This window comes from Pecten maximus, chromosome 3, assembly GCF_902652985.1.
Source record: "Pecten maximus chromosome 3, xPecMax1.1, whole genome shotgun sequence".
Lineage (NCBI taxonomy): Eukaryota > Metazoa > Mollusca > Bivalvia > Pectinida > Pectinidae > Pecten > Pecten maximus.
The window spans coordinates 42,169,029-42,190,565 of NC_047017.1; the positions used below are offsets into that span (position 1 = coordinate 42,169,029).

General features: G+C 35.0%; 2 protein-coding genes and 1 long non-coding RNA gene across 3 annotated transcripts; 2 read left to right on the top strand and 1 right to left on the bottom strand.

Moving 5' to 3' along the window:
• Window positions 1-2,087: 2,087 nt before the first annotated feature.
• Window positions 2,088-5,792, bottom strand: LOC117322852. Its single transcript, XR_004531596.1, has 7 exons — window positions 5,750-5,792; window positions 4,225-4,287; window positions 3,627-3,810; window positions 3,327-3,392; window positions 2,906-2,970; window positions 2,554-2,624; window positions 2,088-2,150 (listed from the first exon to the last, which is right to left on the bottom strand). It is a non-coding gene; the product is annotated as an uncharacterized LOC117322852 (long non-coding RNA).
• Window positions 5,793-13,636: 7,844 nt separating this feature from the next.
• LOC117324240 lies at window positions 13,637-15,782 on the top strand. The gene is made up of 2 exons (XM_033879994.1): window positions 13,637-14,451; window positions 14,786-15,782. The coding sequence occupies exons 1-2, from the start codon at window positions 13,907-13,909 to the stop codon at window positions 15,258-15,260; spliced, it is 1,020 nt and encodes a 339-aa protein (XP_033735885.1). The 5' UTR covers window positions 13,637-13,906; the 3' UTR covers window positions 15,261-15,782.
• Window positions 15,783-18,901: 3,119 nt separating this feature from the next.
• On the top strand, window positions 18,902-21,070 carry LOC117324241. The gene is made up of 2 exons (XM_033879995.1): window positions 18,902-19,709; window positions 20,006-21,070. Exons 1-2 carry the CDS (start codon window positions 19,168-19,170, stop codon window positions 20,478-20,480), a joined length of 1,017 nt encoding a protein of 338 aa, XP_033735886.1. The 5' UTR covers window positions 18,902-19,167; the 3' UTR covers window positions 20,481-21,070.
• Window positions 21,071-21,537: the final 467 nt, after the last annotated feature.

Here is a 21,537-nt window from a genome sequence, read left to right on the forward strand (position 1 = left end):
ATACCAAGTTATCATCCCATAAATACATGTACATGCTCAGCAGAACTACGCGAGCTTCTTCATACCCATCTCAAACTTTACGACAGCTGCTGTTGGTAGCACTCTCAGCTTATTGGAAAGCTCATATTTTTTGTTTTATTTTTATTTTTAAAAATGCTAAATAAGTTACAATTTTAAATTTATGGATCAATCAACCAACAGTCAAGATATGTTTCCAATGCCCATGGTACTGCGGCTCTGTTAAAGGCGAGGAGAGACATCTTCTGAGAATAATACAGTCATACTGACATTGCATCAACTGTGTAAATCTGTCATTTCGCTAGTTGAGAGGGGGTTTACACAATGTATTTGTTTTCTCACGGCGGATTTCGACATTGTAAATATTACACCGTTTAAGTGTCGATTCATGAACATTTATGACTAGTGGATGACAGAGTGATATATGTTTATGATATTAGGACGCGAGGTACCTGTTAATCTCTGTACTTTTGTGTCGGTTGTAGTGTAACCGATTCGTGTCAAACTCGACGCCAGACTTGGTCCTACCAGTAGACGCAGTGATAAAGGGTAAACTTATTTAAGATATAGCTATATTAACAGGTAATTTGGGGTAACCACGCTACATGTAATTATGTCGGACGACCCTATGTTTTAAATAAAATGTTTAACGTTTTAAGGTGCCTGTATAATATGTGCATGTATCCTACGATTTACAATTATGGTCAGTGTTTTTGGATTCATGTCAAAATATGTAGAGTCTTGCGCACCCTGTCTGACTTCAATCGACATGAATCTTAGAGTACTGTTTGAACAGATTCGACGGCGCGTCTTCCGTTAACAAATTAAACTGAGGAAGTATTTGATATATAATGTAAAAAAAAAAACCATTAAAATTGTTATATATATGAGATCAGATCACTGTAAGGACGATAGGTATACGTTTTAAACAGCCCAATTGGTATATAGTCATAGGTTCACCATGTAGATGGATACAATGCTCTTCTCTCAATAATAGCCTCTGTATGTTTTCCTTATTACATCGCTACATTTTGGAAAGGAAATACATGGTGACACAATGTTCTCCTAGATCTCAAATATTCACGATTTAAACTTCATGGAAAAGTAGCAATGTTGTGTCTTATCACAATACTAGACGTTAACAGCGTACCTCACAGTCGCCTCTGCCTCTTCCTTTGCCAAGATAACACGATTGCGAATGAGAGTTGCCTCCCCTACGACGATACAAATTCACTCTTCTTTAAAACCAAATGACCTTTCAGATATCCTTTAGAATCAGACAGGAGAGTCAGGGGTATGGAATAAGATCAAATGTAGATTATGTAACGCTGTATGCTGTTTGGACGTGGCCGTAGACCACTGTGAGTGTTAACGGGGGAGGACGGGTGTTTCAATAATAATGCTGAATTTCCAATAGCAAGGCCCATGTATGGCGTGTATACACGTGTAACATATATTAATGTATGGCCATGACGCGTGTCTATACACGTGTTACCTCTATTAATGCATGACCGTGACGTTTGTGTATACACGAACCTATATTAATGTTGTGTCAAGACATATTGGTGCAAATGAAACCTATATTAATGTATGTCCAGGCGTGTATATACACGTGTTACCTATAACCATGTATGTCCAGACGTGTATATACACGTTTAACATATATTAATGTATGGCCATGACGCGTTTGTATACACGTGTTACCTGTATTAATGTATGGCCGTAATATGTGTGTATATAATACATGTGTTACCAGACAAGTAAGCGTGTGTCACCAGAGATGGTTTCATTTAAAGACTTTAAAGACTAGAAATCTTCTTAAAATAAGTATTGAAGCAGATTGTGCTCCCGAGGTGATGTGTCGGTATTCATTAATCAAACTTTTCTACACGATGAGAGTACATGTACTTAAGGGTCATCTATATAGCAAAATAATGTTGAATTTTAAAAAAGAACAAACATCAAAATGTTTGGACAAAACTTGTCATGTAATATACCAAAATGTTTGTCTTGACATGTAGTTTCTCAATATCTTCGAATAAATTACTGTAGATGCCAACATTTTCTTCTTATAGGTTACTTTGTGATAAGATGTGGCAGGGAATAATTTTAAGTCACAAAAATGGCCAAACCTGAAAAATAACAAGGCAAACATAAACTATAGGTAATTTTTAAGAGAATAGGAGCAATGTATCAACCAAAATCACTACATCACATGGTGATTTTCTGTCGTGTTTATGAGCTAATTCTCAGGCCAGGAGGCCATTTTATTAATTGCTAAGGGGAATAACTCCCACATATTTTAGTGGAACTACTTTAAATCAGAATTGTATGGAAGCCCATATATAACCATGATTTATCATAAGGGACATACAATCAGTTGATACTTAGGGTTAATTGTTGGAGTATTAATAGTAAAACATCATACATGTTTCTTGAGTATTAACACCCATACCACCACAGAAGGTTTTTTTTTAACATTTAAAATAAATTTAATTGATGTAGAACTGTACAATTCAAAACATTGGTCCTGACCTAGGTATTACTCCTCAAAGTGAGAATTCATGAAATCTGCATTACATTACTGCTATAGCTCAACAGTGTACCTGCAAAAAATAGAAAAACTCTTGAACCCATATTAAAACTACCAAATATTATCAAATTTCAACGATATCCCTTCCTAACCTCATACAAAACTTCAAATAGACTTCAATTGTAGAATTAAGTTTTATATCATTGTTTTTCTTTCAGAAGTAGCATTCAAAAATAATTTTGTTACAACTTCAACCGATATCGGGTAAAGCAGCATGCCCTTGACTTAAGTAGTACATGTATGGGGCCAATGCTATAATATATCAACATGTGTCTTACACAACAGAAAACTTACCTCTTGATGGGCATGCTTCATATGAGCTTGCTAAACATCTTTGTTGAATGTAATGTAACATAATTCTGAAAAAGAGCAATAGTATGTTACCATTTAAAACATAAATCTATCTGAATTACAAATGTACACTTCTTTAGCAGTATTTTTTTTTTATATATACATATATAACTTTCTAAAAACTACTCCCATGATTTATATCAGTTTTAAACAGTTTAATTTACAATATATTTAACATGCAGCTATTGTGCTTTATGATGCAATCCATTTGAATAAAGAATGTTAATTTATTCACCTGTGTAAATTTTGTTTATTGTATGTTTGTAACTTCAATATCAGTTATACTGATAAACCTCTTATATATAAGACTTTTATCTGTCTATCTGACCAGATTACAAGTACAATTGTTTACCTTAGTACCTACCTGTATAACTGAATGAGTTGACAGGTTTAGTAGCCTTCTTCACCACCTTCATCATGTCTTTCTTCACTGTAATAGTACATTTTACATAATGATTTTTGTTTTTATCTCGCACATCTCAAAAGCTGCCACTTCAGAATGTACATGTATATACAATGATACCAACACGATAAGCTATTACAAATTTCAACAGAATAGAAGTTTTTAAGTTTTATCAGTTTATAGAGATTCATATTAACTTCCATGAGGTCACATTCACTCTGAAGGAATTATCTCCTAAATATAAAACTGTCATGTTTTTACCTTCATGCCTGCCATTCCCTGGTATTATTTACACAACTGATTGGCTAGCTCAGCCTGGTCTGTGTTACTTCATTTAAAAGTTCATCCAGCTTCTTGTCCTCCTCTATAAGCAGACTCTCTTCCTTCTCATACCCTTTGTTTTCCCTTTCCTCACGTAGCCATTGATTTGTTTGCCCCTTGTAGCCTAACAATATAAAATTACATGTATAATGACATTGGTAACTATTTTAACATAACAATGCTTAAGCATCTTCATTTGCTCAGAATCAAAACCTTTACTCCATTCACAACAGAATATTTCACTATAAGGTTAAGTGTCATCTCTATGCCACAGCTAAATAAACCTTCCTTTAATTAATGAATTTACACAACTTTCAATTTACCATAACAAAGCATACAGGTTTACAGACTAAATCTTTGCTAAGGACCTTTCCTTAAAGTCTGTCATGCTTTTATCTGGAACATATTTTAGGGTAGGAAATTCATTCAGTTGATGAAAGTGGGGCTTCAAATTCAAAATTGAGAATAGTATCCATGTCAGGACAGTATTACAATATCATTAATATGGGTGTTACCTTTGTATCTATTTGGACATTACCTTGTCTCTTTAATGGTAGATATTGGTAGTTGATAGCATCTCTCAAATGTCCTCTCTCTGGTCCTAAAATAGGAAACATTTCACGATCAATACAAACATATCCCCTGTAATAATGTAATAATGACCTATATAGAAGTTGTTCTGTTTAAACTGATTACTTTACAAAGTTTTTATTTATAACTATCCTTACAAAATCACTTGCACAGTTTCAAGTAAAAGTGACCTCATATTGAATACAGGCATGTGAAATAATTTTATCAAGAGTTTTTGTCTTATTTTTTTTGTATTTAATTTTAATCTTTTGTTTTAAAATATATTTAATTAAGCTAAGACTTTTGCTCTTTGTTAAGAAAATATGAATTCCCAAACAATAATTAATCCAATTTATGCAACAATTTATCATTTTGAAAGCTGAATTTCAAACAACTTCTTAAACAGTGTCCAAACTATGTATAGTTTGGTTTATAAAGATTATACTAAAACTTGAAAACTGATATTACAATGAATAACAATTTTCATACCCAATAAAAGCCTAAAAGGCTGACGGACTGATATATTATCACCAACGTCTCCTTTTTTACCGATGTATTCCTTTATGGTCATTGTTTCTTCTTGTATCCCTCTTCTGGTAATGCTATTTCCTTTAAACTTGGAATAAAGAAGACACTGTACCAACTTCTTAACAGCAATAGAGGGATTTCTCTTGATTACAGCTGACATATTGGAAGCTGTAATTCTTTTTGTCCTCTCATCCATCCACACCGATGATGATGACTGTTGCTTTGTCAAGCATTCAATTGCTTCAAGCTTGTCATCTGACAAATTGATGTGTTTGTCCAAGAATACTGTCTTCTGCTTTTCCAATTCATCTGGTGGTATATCTGGTATACTATCAACAGATTCCGGTCCGTATTCTTGTCTTGCCTTTTTAGTCCGAGATTGCTGCTCGCCTTGGTATTTTCTCTTCATCCGACGACTTTAAACATCTGACTTCATTTTGGATTTTTTACAGGTTCTCAGTGTACATTCACGTCTGTCATAGAGTTTCTTGAAAAAGAATCCTGCCTGAGTCGATGTTGCTTTCTGCCAGGTAATTGGGGACCATAGTGGACCAAGATTCCTTCTCAAGCAACCACCAAAACATCTTGAGTGCAAAGAACCTCTGTTACACCTGTTGTACAATTTTCCACCATCACAGTTTGCTCTAATAGCCATCCACGATTCTGCCAAGTTTGTTGTGAAGTTTCCAAGGAGTCTGGTACTTTTTGAGGCTACACGGTCAAAAAGTATGTTGATGTCTTTGATCATCATGGAATCAATATCACATGAATTGAATGTTGATTTACCCCTCGATTCCTCTTGTTCTCTTAGGATGTGCCTTCAGTCCAAAACGATGATAATTCGTCAATGATGTTTGGAACAGAATTTAAATCATGTGTACAGGTGTTCTCATTGTGGAGCGCTAATTCATGTACAGCGCTAAAATTTTGAATTTAAAACTGAATATTTACACAAGTGTACTTACGTATAACGGTAGTCAATGCAAGCCGGCGGCCATCAATTGTCGATACCACTACTACAATGTAGCTAGAATATTCCATTGGTATCAAACAGGGGGAATATATCCAACACAGGTAATACCTGATATGCCCTATTGAAGTCGTAGGACAGCCCAATAGCTGGATAAAATGTTTGTTTAGACTAATCTCAAAACAAAAATCTCTGTAAGCTCAACTTTTATTACCAACACCTCTGATAAAGTTGCCGATGGCGGTGGGGAATTGACAGCCGACACTAACCATCTTTTCAACATGGTGAAATTCAGAATACTGAAATCGGCTTTGGGAAGTTAATAAATAACATAACAACTACAACTCACATGTAATTTTAATGAAAACAGTTCACTAGTGACTTACCTGTAGAACACGGGTAGTCTATTCATACATATATCAGTGGTCGCATGTTTAGTCGATGTCTAATTTTAGAACACGGGTCGTCTGTCAGTGCTTGCCTGTTTTGTCGGTGCCTAATTTAGAACTGAAATATTTTCCGGATTTTTTTTTAGCGTAGTCGGGACGACTGCGCTAATTCACGTCCACGCTAATAAATCATATTTTACAATTTTCCGTGTTTGCGCTAAAATTTAACTGCGCTAAAATAAGTACGTTTACAGTATGTAATCGGGTTAGGACTATACAATCAACAGTGTGCGGCAGACTGATAGTGGTGGAAGGTTAAACGAAATTAAAGAAGTGTCAATGCCAATGCCTGGTTCTCAAAGCGAAGTGAAGCGACGGGTTATTCGCATGGAACAAGCAGAAGTGATATCATTTTTGTTACCTTTCAGACGGCGCCGGCGTCAACGTAGACGATATTGAGTGGTGTTCAGCCGAGTTTCTCCGAACAATGAATATTGTAATAGATAGACATCTTAATATAGTTTGATAAATAGAAGTAAACTTTAAGCCAGGACAAACATCTAGTACATCGAGTATGGAATCGTAAGAATGATTGGATTTCTGAACAACATCTAATTATCTAATAGGGACCAGATCTACCAACAGACTACTGACATCCCAACGGGAAGAACTCGTGCTGGAGCAGGGAAAAGTCGTAAAAGGCGATTAACTATTGAGCACCACTACTATACGGGATAGGGGACAGATCCTCATTTGTCTTATGTTCAGGAGACATTGGGGAGACAAATAATTAGGCTCGCTGTGCCCCACTGCATGTTAACGTAGAAGGCGACTAACAGTGGGCCCCCTGATGAATCGGGAATTTTCTTTTGTGTCCTCCATTTAGGGGATATTGAAGAGAACAAAACGAACTCTTCTCTAACTTTCATCACGAACCTGTCTTTCTATGCATTGTTTTTCCTTTATAGGTGCCTCCATTACAACCGGCTTCATATAGACCTGGATGTTCGAGGACGTTAACTGCCTCCTACCCGAAAAAAGGGCTGGCCTTCAATTTCACCTATATGTATATTAACGATGTGTTATATTTAGATAACAAAACCTTCATTGTCCATGTCGATCAGATAGACTCTGTAGAACTTTAAGTCATGTAAACTACACGCTCTTTAACATTATTTCGATCTTTAAATACTCTCAACTTACAGCATTGGCAGCTTACAACTAAGCTGTGGTGATACCTGTGATGATTTAAATTTCTCAATTGTTAACTTTCCACTTTTAGATATTAACATCGTTGTATCCCTAACAGTCGTTTATATCCCCAGTTGTTGATATTCATGGATTCGTTCCCATTTTGACGATTTCCATGACAGATATCGACTAATTACAGGTTGGTGAAGACCACAGAAAGTATAATGGTAGACATCCAGATCTTATCTGGAAATGTTTTATTTCCTTGTACGGTATATATCATAAATACTCGATGCTTGTTGATAGGTCTAGTGGTTCAGTTGTCAACACACAAGTTCTATTTTGAGAGTGTGACGTGGCGGGTTTCATCGATAAAACAAAAGACGCTTACGATTTCGGATCACCTCCTCTCGTCCTCCCCGTACAAGGGTCTCCACGCCAATATATTGTTTATTTTGGATCGCCTCCTCTCGTTCTCCTCGTACAAGGGTCTCCACGCCAATCTATTGTTTATTTTGGATCGCCTCCTCTCGTTCTCCTCGTACAAGGGTCTCCACGCCAATCTATTGTTTATTTTGGATCGCCTCCTCACGTTCTCCTCGTACAAGGGTCTCCACGCCAATCTATTGTTTATTTTGGATCGCCTCCTCTCGTTCTCCTCGTACAAGGGTCTCCATGCCAATCTATTGTTTATTTTCGCTTATATTTTGTCCTCTTTTGATCGGTTCGAGTTTAAATTATGTTTTTGTTATTATGTCGGTATTTTTTCTTTATTTTAGACAAATATGGAGCGTTAAACATGACTTTAAATAGATGTATGAATCGGTTCAAACTCTATCAATCAAAACGTTGAAATTTAATTGAAATATTGTACACATTTACGCAATAAATTTGTTTACACATCGATGATATTTAAGACTTTTTTGTTAAATTTTTGGACAATGTCAATTTCACTAACGTCATGAAGTTTAGATTATCATGACAAAGTCATTATAAAGGGACGTTATATGAAGTGTTATCTGTTATACATATCGATCAATTTGTATAATGATGTATATTCTTGTTTACTAAGTTGATTTTCTTCCTTCTCAAATGTTCTTTATATTAAAAGGCCAGTACTAAATTTGATAAGTACATGTCAAATAACAATTGCAATTATATGTAAGGTACATACGATCGGAACAAAATACTTCCTGTTCAGTTTTGTTTAAGTTACAAACATTTCCTGGTATGTCGCATGTATTTGTTACTATGAAATAAATATGTAATAAGCTAACAATACAAATGATCCTGCCAAGTGAAAAACATACTAGTCAACATTTGGAGAGATGAGAGTTCTGAGTAAGAAAAGGGAAAGATGGGGTAGCTGACGGTTTCGTCTATATCATCACTGTCAATATCATATTTATATGGTGACAATATCATCGTCAATATCATCACTGTCAATATCATATTTATATGGTGATGATGTCATCGTCAATATATATAATTGCTGTTGATAACATATTGATTGTGGTGACGATGTTGTCGTCAACATCATCGCTGTAAATATCGTATTGATTGTAGTGACTATGTCGTCGTTAAAATCATCGACGGTATCATATTGATGTGATGGCAATAATGTGTTGATGTGCCTGTGTTGTTGTTTTAATGTGCTAGTGTTGTAGTATTAATGTGCTAGTGTTGTTGTATTAATGTGCTAGTGTTGTTGTATTAAATGTGCTAGTGTTGTATTAATGTGCTAGTGTTGTATTAATGTGCTAGTGTTGTATTAATGTGCTAGTGTTGTATTAAATGTGCTAGTGCTGTATTAATGTTCTAGTGTTGTAGTATTAATGTGCTAGTGTTGTTGTATTAAATGTGCTAGTGTTGTTGTAATAATGTGCTAGTGTTGTTGTATTAAATGCGCTAGTGTTGTTGTATTAATGTGCTAGTGTTGTATTAATGTGCTAGTGTTGTATTAATGTGCTAGTGTTGTATTAAATGTGCTAGTGCTGTATTATTGTTCTAGTGTTGTAGTATTAATGTTCTAGTGCTGTTGTACTAATATTCTAGTGTTGTATTAATGTGCTAGTGTTGTATTAAATGTGCCAGTGCTGTATTAATGTTCTAGTGTTGTAGTATTAATGTGCTAGTGTTGTTGTATTAATGTGTTATTGCTGTATTAATGTTCTAGTGTTGTAGTATTAATGTTCTAGTGTTGTTGTATTAAATGTGCTAGTGTTGTACTATTAATGTGCTAGTGTTGTTGTATTAAATGTACTAGTTTTGTTGTATTAAATGTGCTAGTGCTGTATTAATGTTCTAGTGTTGTAGTATTAATGTTCTAGTGTTGTGGTATAAATGTTCTAGTGTTGTGGTATTAATGTGCTAGTGTTGTAGTATTAATGTGCTAGTGTTGTTGTATTAATGTGCTAGTGTTGTTGTATTAATGTGCTAGTGTTGTTGTTTTAATGTGCTAGTGTTGTATTAATGTTCTAGTGTTGTTGTATTAAATGTGCTAGTGTTGTAGTATTAATGTGCTAGTGTTGTGGTATTAATGTGCTAGTGTTGTTGTATTAATGTGCTAGTGTTGTATTAATGTTCTAGTGTTGTTGTATTAAATGTGCTAGTGTTGTTGTTATATTAAATGTGCTAGTGTTGTTGTATTAATGTGTTAGTGTTGTTGTATTAATGTGTTAGTGTTGTTGTATTAATGTGCTAGTGTTGTTGTATTAATGTTCTAGTGTTGTTGTATTAATGTGCTAGTGTTGTAGTATTAATGTTCTAGTGTTGTTATATTAATGTGTTAGTGTTGTTGTATTAATGTGCTAGTGTTGTTGTATTAATGTGCTAGTGTTGTTGTTATATTAAATGTGCTAGTGTTGTTGTATTAATGTTCTAGTGTTGTTGTATTAAATGTGCTAGTGTTGTATTAAATATGCTAGTGTTGTAGTATTAATGTGCTACTGTTGTTGTATTAATGTGCTAGTGTTGTTGTATTAAATGTGCTAGTGTTGTTGTATTAAATGTGCTAGTGTTGTTGTATTAAATGTTCTAGTGTTGTACTATTAATGTGCTAGTGTTGTAGTATTAATGTTCTAGTGTTGTTGTATTAAATGTGCTAGTGTTGTTGTTATATTAAATGTGCTAGTGTTGTTGTATTAATGTTCTAGTGTTGTGGTATTAATGTGCTAGTGTTGTTGTATTAATGTGCTAGTGTTGTGGTATTAATGTGCTAGTGTTGCAGTATTAATGTGCTAGTGTTGTATTAATGTGCTAGTGTTGTTGTATTAATGTTCTAGTGTTGTGGTATTAATGTTCTAGTGTTGTTGTATTAATGTTCTAGTGTTGTGGTATTAATGTTCTAGTGTTGTTGTATTAATGTTCTAGTGTTGTTGTATTAATGTTCTAGTGTTGTGGTATTAATGTTCTAGTGTTGTTGTATTAATGTTCTAGTGTTGTTGTATTAATGTGCTAGTGTTGTAGTATTAATGTTCTAGTGTTGTTGTATTAATGTGCTAGTGTTGTAGTATTAATGTGCTAGTGTTGTATTAATGTGCTAGTGTTGTTGTATTAATGTTCTAGTGTTGTGGTATTAATGTTCTAGTGTTGTGGTATTAATGTTATAGTGTTGTTGTATTAATGTTCTAGTGTTGTGGTATAATTGTTCTAGTGTTGTTGTATTAATGTTCTAGTGTTGTTGTATTAATGTTCTAGTGTTGTGGTATTAATGTTCTAGTGTTGTTGTATTAATGTTCTAGTTTTGTTGTTTTCATGTGCTAGTGTTGTTGTATTAATGTTCTAGTTTTGTTGTTTTCATGTGCTAGTGTTGTTGTATTAATGTTCTAGTGTTGTGGTATTAATGTTCTAGTTTTGTTGTTTTCATGTGCTAGTGTTGTTGTATTAATGTTCTAGTGTTGTTGTATTAATGTTCTAGTTTTGTTGTTTTCATGTGCTAGTGTTGTAGTATTTATGTTCTAGTGTTGTGGTATTAATGTTCTAGTGTTGTTGTATTAATGTTCTAGTTTTGTTGTTTTCATGTGCTAGTGTTGTTGTATTAAATGTACTAGTGTTGTAGTATTAATGTGCTAGTGTTGTTGTATTAATGTGCTAGTGTTGTTGTATTAATGTGCTAGTGTTGTAGTATTAATGTGCTAGTGTTGTTGTATTAATGTGCTAGTGTTGTTGTATTAATGTTCTAGAGTTGTGGTATTAATGTTCTAGTATTGTGGTATTAAATGTGCTAGTGTTGTTGTATTAATGATCTAGTGTTGTATTAATGTTCTAGTGTTGTGGTATTAATGTTCTAGTGTTGTATTAATGTTCTAGTGTTGTATTAATGTGCTAGTGTTGTGGTATTAATGTTCTAGTGTTGTTGTACTAATATTCTAGTGTTGTGGTATTAATGATCTAGTGTTGTATTAATGTTCTAGTGTTGTATTAATGTTCTAGTGTTGTATTAATGTTCTAGTGTTGTATTAATGTGCTAGTGTTGTGGTATTAATGTTCTAGTGTTGTACTATTAATGTTCTAGTGTTGTGGTATAAATGTTCTAGTGTTGTATTAATGTTCTAGTGTTGTACTAATGTGCTAGTGTTGTGGTATTAATGTTCTAGTGTTGTTGTACTAAGGTAGCACACCACAGTAAGACAGCCTGGCCATGGGCAATTTTTTTGTTAAGCAAATAACTCCTGTATTATGATATGTATAAAAAATGAAAAAATAAATGTACACTATAATTGGTATATCCAGTATGAAGTAGTACATACAGGCTTCACATTTATTAAAACAAAAATCAATAAATTGGTTCCGGATTTTAAATATCCGGATTTTCCGAACGTGTGTTTACACAGGAAATTTAGTTTGGCCTACAGCGCAAAATGGAAGCCCACAGAAAAGGTAAGATAGCGGAAAAACTTAATTTACAACATATGTCCAAACAAGATTAATTCTGTCTTTGGGATAGAGATATTTAATTTTAAATAGGTTTCAGAAAAAAAATTGTGTAGAGAATTGTGCAATTTTGGGTCAAATATCATAATATTTTGCAATTTTTGAGAATTTTTTAAGCTGTTACCATGGTATTCACAGCTCTAAAAATCACAGAAAATATCAGTTTACTTATCCTTCAGAGCTCTATTAAAATTGCAAATGTTGTACAGATTTCAAATATATATACTTTATTAGAGGTTATATGTAAGGTTAACTGGCAATGTTTACATATCTAAAGCATGTGCCATATTTTTCAGAATTTGGCATTTTTACTGTACACTGCTACCTAATATTCTAGTGTTGTTGTATTAAAGTGGTATTATAATATGTTAGTGTTTTTGTGTTATAGTACAAGTGTTGTGTCAATGGTCTTTTGCAGTTGTATCAATATTCTAGTACAGTCTTTTTAAGAGCTAGTGTTGTTGTATTAACGTGCAAGTGTTTTTATATCAATGTGCTAGTGTTTTTCATGAATGTGCTAGTGTTGTATTAATGTGCTAGTGTTGTATCAATGTGCTAGTGTTGTATCAATATGCTAGTGTTGTATTAATGTGCTAGTGTTGTATCAATGTGCTAGTGTTGTATTAAAGTATTACTGTTGTATTAATGGTCTTGTATTGTATTAATATGTTAGTGTTGTCTTATAAAGAGCTAGTGTTGTATCAATGCGATAGTGTAATTGCATTTATGTGGTATTGTTGTTTATCAAAGTGCTAGTGTTGTTTCAGTAATGTACTAGTTTGTTGTATTAATGTACTAGTGTTATTGTATGAATGTGCTAGTGTTGTATGGATGTGCTAGTGTTGTATGGATGTGCTAGTGTCGTATGTATGTGCTAGTTTGTTGTAAGAATGTGCTAGTGTTTTTATATTAATGTAATTGTGCTGTATTAATGTACTAGTGTTATATGAATGTGCTAGTGTTTCGTATGAATGTACGTCTGTTGTTGTATTAATCTTTTGACGAAGATGTATTTATTTACTGATTACGTTGATAGTGCAAAAACACTTGTGCCCAGTCAGAAATAGAATTGTGATGGATTCATGTGTTTACAATGTACCAACATAGAAGTGTTTGTTTGTTGACAGTAAGATATGTTGAATTTCCTGATATTGCTATAAATCAATTAACCTCACCCATAATATTACTAATTTATTATGTCGCCTTGAAACGGGTTTTATTAATTGTGTTTATCACGAACAAGGAAGACTTCCAGGGCTAAGATTGTTTACATCTTATTCACGAGGGAAAAAAAACATAGATTATATAGGATTTCACAAAAAAAAAAAAAAAATTTACAAACACCTTATTAACATAACAACGACGTCAGTTGCACGCTGCATAGCTGTTCCGCTGTTATACACAGTGTATATACATTGTACATTTTAGAAGCATCACAACCAGAAGAATTATTTAGATACAAATTCGTCAGAGTGCACCTTGATGAACAAAATAACATACTGATGATCTTCCGGGTACGTGCAATGTGTTTAGAAATTCGACATTTATTATAAAGCAGTTCCGTGAATTATGATTTCCCTATAACGGGACATTAGGAAGTGGGAACATTCGAATGACGGTCAGTAGAAGTGACACTTATGGCAGACCACAATTTTTCAATGGTCAGAACGACCCAGAAATCAATAATATCCGGTTACGACGAAAACGTATACGGACTGGACAACGGTCAGTTCTTGTACATCCACGTCCCAGCGTTGACGTGCATATTGCTCAGTTTGATATGCGCAGCAGCCGTGATATTGGATGCATTTCGTCTCCAGGGTTTCAGAACTTTTTTCTCCTGGACAAAAAGCGAGCGCTTTGTTGTGTACCTCGCTGTATGTGATGGATCATTTAACATAGCTCATTCCATGGACCACCTTCACATAGTGATAACCAGAGACCACGTCCACCCCGTCGAGCTCTGCGAGTTTTACGGCTTCATGTTGGCAGAATTCATCACGGCGCAGAACCTGATGGTCAATATAGTAGCTATCAATGCCTTTGTTTTGATCTACTACAGAAAGAGAACTGTATGGTTTGGGGAGTACGACTGGAAACTACTGCTCTGGACGTTCGGGGTACCTTTTATTGGTGCCACAATTGCAGGAATAGCGGGTCAACTTGGGCCGAACGGGGCTTTGTAAGTACAAATACTGAATGGGCTACATTTTTAAATGACATGCGAGAAACAGCTATACGTGTATATTGGTGATTGCAATTGAAACAAATATAACGATTTATATATCTATTACAAACATTACATTATTGCTCTTCTAGACCCACATTTGGTCGCCTCCTTTCGTCAACAATATTTTTGACATTACATGTCGCACTCCGAGACTCCTATTTGGTCGCCCCCTGTAGGAGACAATTTTTTTGACTATGATATTGTTACAAAACTAATTAAAGCCTTTAGTATTCCATTCCGTCTTAAAGTAACACATTCATCTTGCTCTGTGTTTGCTGTTTTTCAGTTGCTTCTTTGATAGCGTGAAAGGAAAGATAACAAACATATTCTTCACCACGGTTCCACTCTTACTGGTATTAGTGATCAACGTCGTCCTGTACGTGCTCACATGGTACAGGATTCACACAGAAGTCAAGCGTTTGAAGAATACGATTGGGAAGCGAGCATCAACAGTCAGAGCCTCACACAGAGTTGCAAAGACAATGTCATTGTTTGTGGTCGCTTTCTTCGTTCAGTGGTGGGCAATGGCCATATACGGCATATGGCAATTGGCTTCATTAGACGTTCCACAAACACTTTTTCATTTAGTCACTACCTTTTCAAACATTGGAGGGATCCTGAATGGCATTGTTTATTGGATTATCAGACGCCGAAGAATGAGTGGATATTATGAGAAAGAAAAGGTCAAAGAAAATACTTCGTCCAATCGCGACTCCGGCAACGATAAAACAGACACCAATGGACAAAGCTCGGATGTGTAAATGTAATGAGTGATGGCAGTTGAACTATTTTTTTTATACAATTGATTATTGTCAATTGTCGAAAATATAAAACACTAATATTATGATAACAACTGACAAAATTTTACTACATATATAGCTGTGAATATTAGGCTTTCCTTCTGTTTCAATAATTCCATCTGACATCACCTGATGTAAATGTTACCGTGACTTTGAACAGTGGATAAAGACACAGTGATGGACAATCCCAAAGCGTCCGACACAGAAACGCTGGACCTATAATCCTAGTTGTTGTGGCAGCCTCCGTGATAACGGTTCTGGGTATTGATTGCTTGGACAATATTTGGTTCTGGAGATCAAACCTACATGTCAGAACATGATGTTGTTTTCGATCCTGTATTATTTGTATCTCTATGTTAGTGTTAATATACATAACTAAGTGGGAAATGATGACCAGAATTTCGACATCTTAGTGTCCCATTATATTTTTGTGATACGTAAATTGTACAGTCAATAAAATAACAGTAAAAAAGTCAAATACAATGTAATTTATTTCATACCCTTTTTCTACATAAGTGATATTCAAATCGGGGATATGAAGGGATATGTTATTCAGGTGATTCCACTTGAAGAGGTAAAAATATATATTGTCGAAATGGATATGGCTGCTTAATTGGTGCATGTCTAGTTACAGATTATTGGGAAATGGTGGCACCCACAATGGTTTGTTTCAGTATTATTTTAATCATTTCGTTTTTATCTTTTTTCTGTAATATTCTTCGGACTTCCATACTTTACTTTATATATACATTTAAGTTTTACTATCTAATGGCGGGCCCTTCAAATCATTCTTCGTGCCTGGTTTGCTGTCCGTACACAGTCCTTGTTATCGCTTTTTCTTGAGAGGCACTTAGAGGAGTTTTGCTCAAACTTCATGCGTAGATTTCCCTTGGTACATGTACCTAGTTGTGTTCATTCAAATTGCAGTAAGGCGTCCACCTTTGATTTTTTACAGTTGAAGATTGTTATCGCAATTTCTTAAGATTTACTAGGGAGAATTTCTCAAATTTTATATGAAGGGGTCCCCTTGTTCCCTAGTTGTGGCCACTCGATTTGGAATCGAGCTCTTGGATCTCATGCTACGAATACTTGTTCGGTTGACTATGTTTAAACCGTACTCTCTCCAATTCGGATCTTTGTACAAACCGATTGAACAATTTCGTACAGAAAATTTCTTTCTTTATCTATAGTAGTTTAAATCTGCTCAATCCGGACTCTGTCTCTTCCCTTTCTTACACCTGTAGGCTTTGTCCGGTACAGTGTATAGTGTGGCTTTGTGGGTTCCCGCCGGTTGTTGATACCGTCCAATATTGCTATTCAGGAAAATTATCAATTGACCATGCAAGGTAGACACGGTCAGCTAAACACCTAAACTCCTTACCGAAGCATTCTTGTTGGTGATTTTTTTTTTTCGTTTTTGTTATTATGTTAGTTACAATTACGAACTGCTTTTTATACGTATTTTACATTGTGAAATAAACACTTTTTGCATGCAGATAAATATAATGCGGTTTCTAGATATGTGTATATGTATATTACATATTTAACACAACTATTATAATTATATTGCACATGCAATGATACAATCTCGCAATAAACCGGAAGTTGTACACTTGTTATGGAAAAGACTGTTCAACGTTATATCATAGCGATAAATGCAGTATTATAATATTAATGCAAGTGAATTGACATGAAATGCAACAATTACCGTATAATAATTACTGTATACATACAGCGGACATTCCATATTACCTTGAACTTCACCTAAACGAAACATCCCGGTGTCGTACTACAATAACACTTGAATGAACAGCGTCATCTGACACTGTCGTTTAACCAGGATGTGGTTTAAATTTTACGATCATATTTTGTGTTCTTTGTTATTCCAAGTTAACCTTAAAATCCCGTTAATAGTTCCTTTAGCTTAACGAAGGCATTAACGAATTATAATTGTCGCAAATTTACACGAAGTCATTATGTTTCTTGCGGACACATTTTCTTCCCCTTTAAAAAGCTGAACAGTTTAATATAGTCACGATACATTTCTGCCAGACCCATATTATTGGCTATCGGATAGATAGGATGATCAATGAACAGGTCATGTGACAGGTAATTCCGGTCCTACCTTAAGTTATGTTAAATAAATGTGTGGACAAAGATAGCAAGGATGGATAGTATTCCAACAGCAATACAAAGTCCCCTGCCTGACCTATTCATTTCCCATCTTTTAAACTACGTTTTATACTGACCATGTATACCAAGTTTCGTTAAAATCGGAGTAGTACTTTAGGAGGAGTTGCCGGACAAGTCTCAACCAATGGGAAGCCGGCGGCCATTTTGAAAACTGGTTTTTCGGGGGGGAAATGTGGGATGCACAACTACATGTTATATTGATCATGTATACCAAGTTTAGTTAAAATCGGAGTAGTTCTTTAGAAGGAGTTGCCCGGACAACTATTGCGTGACAGACAGGCAGACAGACATACAGACAGACAGACGGACGGACGGCCGGACGTACGAATGGACGGAGGGTAAACCTATAGTCCCCCCGTTTTTCAAACGGCAGGGGACTAATAAACAACACGGTGATTACCTTTAATTAGTAAGCGGTTTTAGAGGAGCATTAGGAGAAGGAACGGGGAAATACATGTAATTACAGTTACATTTGAATACCTTTTTATTTCAAGATATAAGTTGGTTGCAATACCCTGATTTCTTTTAACACGTCCGTAGCAAAATAGTCGAAAACATATATATAATAATTCCCGTATCCTACCCGGGTAACTAAGTTTTATGACACATGCAAGTAACTTATTATAAGTTCATTTATGTGTGATACCTGGGTAATCCAGCTACACCTACATGTAACTTATTATGATAATATATTCAGTATTTATGTATATTACCCGGGCAATCAAGTTACAACAGCATATACATGTAACTTTTATTGAAAATTCACTATTGATGTGTATTATCCGGGTAATCAAGTTACACCTACATGTAACTAATCATGATATGATACCATATATAATATTATATGTATACAAACACATTAATATATCATACAGTGTATGCTATACACATAACCTGTATTCTATTTCTACACTTCTTCCTTATCTATACTAGTACTGTGTCCATAAATTACATGTGTAATACTTTCATTAACAAAATGTACACAGATATTTTACCTGTGTTCATAAGACCCATGTACATAGGGTACTGTGAATCAACTCGATAAATCATTAAGTCATTTAAACTACACATCCCACATATAACAATCCCGGAAGTAAGTAAATCCTTTATTGAAAGTGTTATCTTCAAACAGTATCCTTAAATCTCAATGTCCATGGCCATGGGAGGCACGCCAACTGTCACTACAACACCTGATCAAAACTGTATATTATTAAAATGAAGTTTTAGTGTGTTTTTATCTCTAAATTGCTATGGAGATTAAGTGTTTTGTTTTACTTATACAATGTCAAATAGTAGACAATCATCTGCATTGGTTTTTTTTGTTGACAAGTTATAATTTTGACGACTAGGAGAGGTCACTGACGCACAGATTATCTTTATAATGACTTACTTCCTTATGTCATCACATATCGGAAGGACGAGCGCGTATCGTACACATTCTGGCCCTATTTACATGGAAAACGCGTGCAGATCGTTAATTTCCCACCAGTATAAGGAAAACATACACGGGATGGGAAAATAAGTGGACGGAGAAAACAGTATATCGTTCTCTTATAACACCGTAACGTTTCTAGGATGCGCAATATTATTCTTTGTTACTAACTCGAAACATTACTAAACTGAATATCATCATTTTCGGACATTTTGTCCATCGTTGAGTAAAGTTCACGCCACAATGGATATCGTTAATGTTACAATGGCCACTACGACACAAAAAGCGCTGAAGTCCGGTTACGATCTAAAGGTGTACGGACTTGACAATGGTCAGTTTCTGTCTATCCACATTCCGGCACTGACATGTATAGTACTCAGTTTTATCTGTGCCGTAATGATCATGGTGGATTCTTACCGTCTTCAATCTTTCAGAAGTTTTTTCTCCTGGACAAAAAGCGAGCGCTTCGTTGTGTACCTCGCTGTATGTGATGGATTATTTAACATAGCTCATTCCATGGACCACCTTCACATAGTGATAGCCAGAGACCATGTCCACCCCGTCGAGCTCTGCGAGTTTTACGGTTTTATGCTTGCGGAGTTTATCACAGCACAGAACCTAATGGTAAATGTGGTAGCCATCAATGCATTTGTGTTGATCTACTACAGAAAGAATATATGTTTTGGGCGATATGACTGGAAACTTCTTCTCTGGACGTTCGGAACACCATTTCTTGGGGCAACAATTGCTGGAATAGCAGATCAACTTGGAACGAATGGGGCATTGTGAGTTTAAGTCATTTAGATTCCAAGTCTGTCACATATTTCTTCCGTAACTTCAAAAGTCCCATTGGGAATCATGACAGAATTTAAAGACACAATTTTAGTTAAGGAATTATCCTTAAATTCTGAAATGTGCTTCTACGGAAAATCTTAGTAAAGAGAGAGTTTTTAAAGAATATTGATAAAACTGGCTCCTGAAAATATTTGTATTTCATTTACTGTAGAACGTTGGTATAAAATAATTTATAACACAAAGGCTGGCAATGATGTTATAACTGTTGCAATAATATTTTTTTCAGTTGCTACTTCGATGGCGTGAAAGGGGAGATAACTAACGTGTTTTTCACCACTGTTCCTCTTTTACTGGTTTTGGTAATAAACATCGTCTTGTACGTGCTTACATGGTACAGAATTCACACAGAGGGCAAGCGTCTAAAGGGTGTGATTGGTAAGGAAGCAACCACAGTCAGAGCCTCCCACAAAGTTGCTCGGACAATGTCATTGTTTGTGACTGCTTTCTTCGCGCAATGGTGGGCAATGGCATTGTATGGTGTGTGGCAACTATCGGCTGAAGTGCCACAGGCTCTATTCCAATTCGTCACTACCTTTTCAAACGTTGGAGGGATCCTGAATGGTATTGTTTATGTGATTATCAGACGCCGTAAGATGAGTGGATATTATGAGAAAGAAAAAAGTAAGTCCAAACTGGATTCGGGTAACGGACCAAGTATCGACAGGACCTTGGATACTGTCGACATGGACTCTAAGGTGTAGACTTATATATTGAAATGAACAAGAATCAAAAGAGCACAAATATGTATATTTTTGTTCCAAAATGGTTAATTACAACCCCACTATATATTTTCTAATTTTTCTGACAAATTATAGGCTGGCGTAATCCATGTGTACAATCTGTTCTCAGAATTTCTGCACACTGGCTCGAGATTGACCAGTCCATGTTGTCACCTCTCTCTCATCTACATGAGTATATATGCTCATTATTATCAATCAAGATTTGATAAATTACACTGAAATCATTTGCTAATTATTGGCTATAATATTGATTTATCCATTGTGTATATATAATATTTAACTACTGTTTATTTGAAATGAACGTCGCTTGCTTAAATCTGCCTGAACTAAATGCTGCTAGTTAGTGCCGGAAGTGAATATTAAAATGCTCAATGTGCCGGAAGTGAATGTTACCTGGATTGGTTTTTTTAGCCCTTTCGCCGCAGATGAAACTATTTAAGTTCACTTACAAGCCCATGAATCACTTATTATTTGAAAGTGGTAAATGGGCTTCTTGTATATACTATTGTTTTATTGTATTCTCATTAAACGGCCAAAATCCAACCCAATAACTGCTGTTTTTGTTATGTGTTTATATATATAAGTGGACATATCTTTGTATTAGATATATATATTGATGTAGTTGTACTGTGATAGTACGTGTTTATGGCATGGATACGTTGAACACGGGTGCTCCTTAGTAGCGGAAGTAGCGTCACTGTGGTTGTGAGGAAAAGGAAGAGCGAGTGTAAGTGTTGCTACTTCCTGATACACAAACATAGTAACAACATCAGTGCCGGTATCAATTTAAAATGTCGACATGTGACAACAGCCGGATAGCCTTTAATGAATAGCACTAAATGCTCAATATCCGTGACGAGAAAACATGTTCATTTTTTTGATTAAATCCTCTAACTGATAAATACACTGCAATATGATTTAGGGTGGTCATTTCCTCCATGTATTAATATACAGTGTATATATCTTGTAAAATATTATCAAACTTATTAAACTATCTCGTTTATGTGCGCTAATGGAT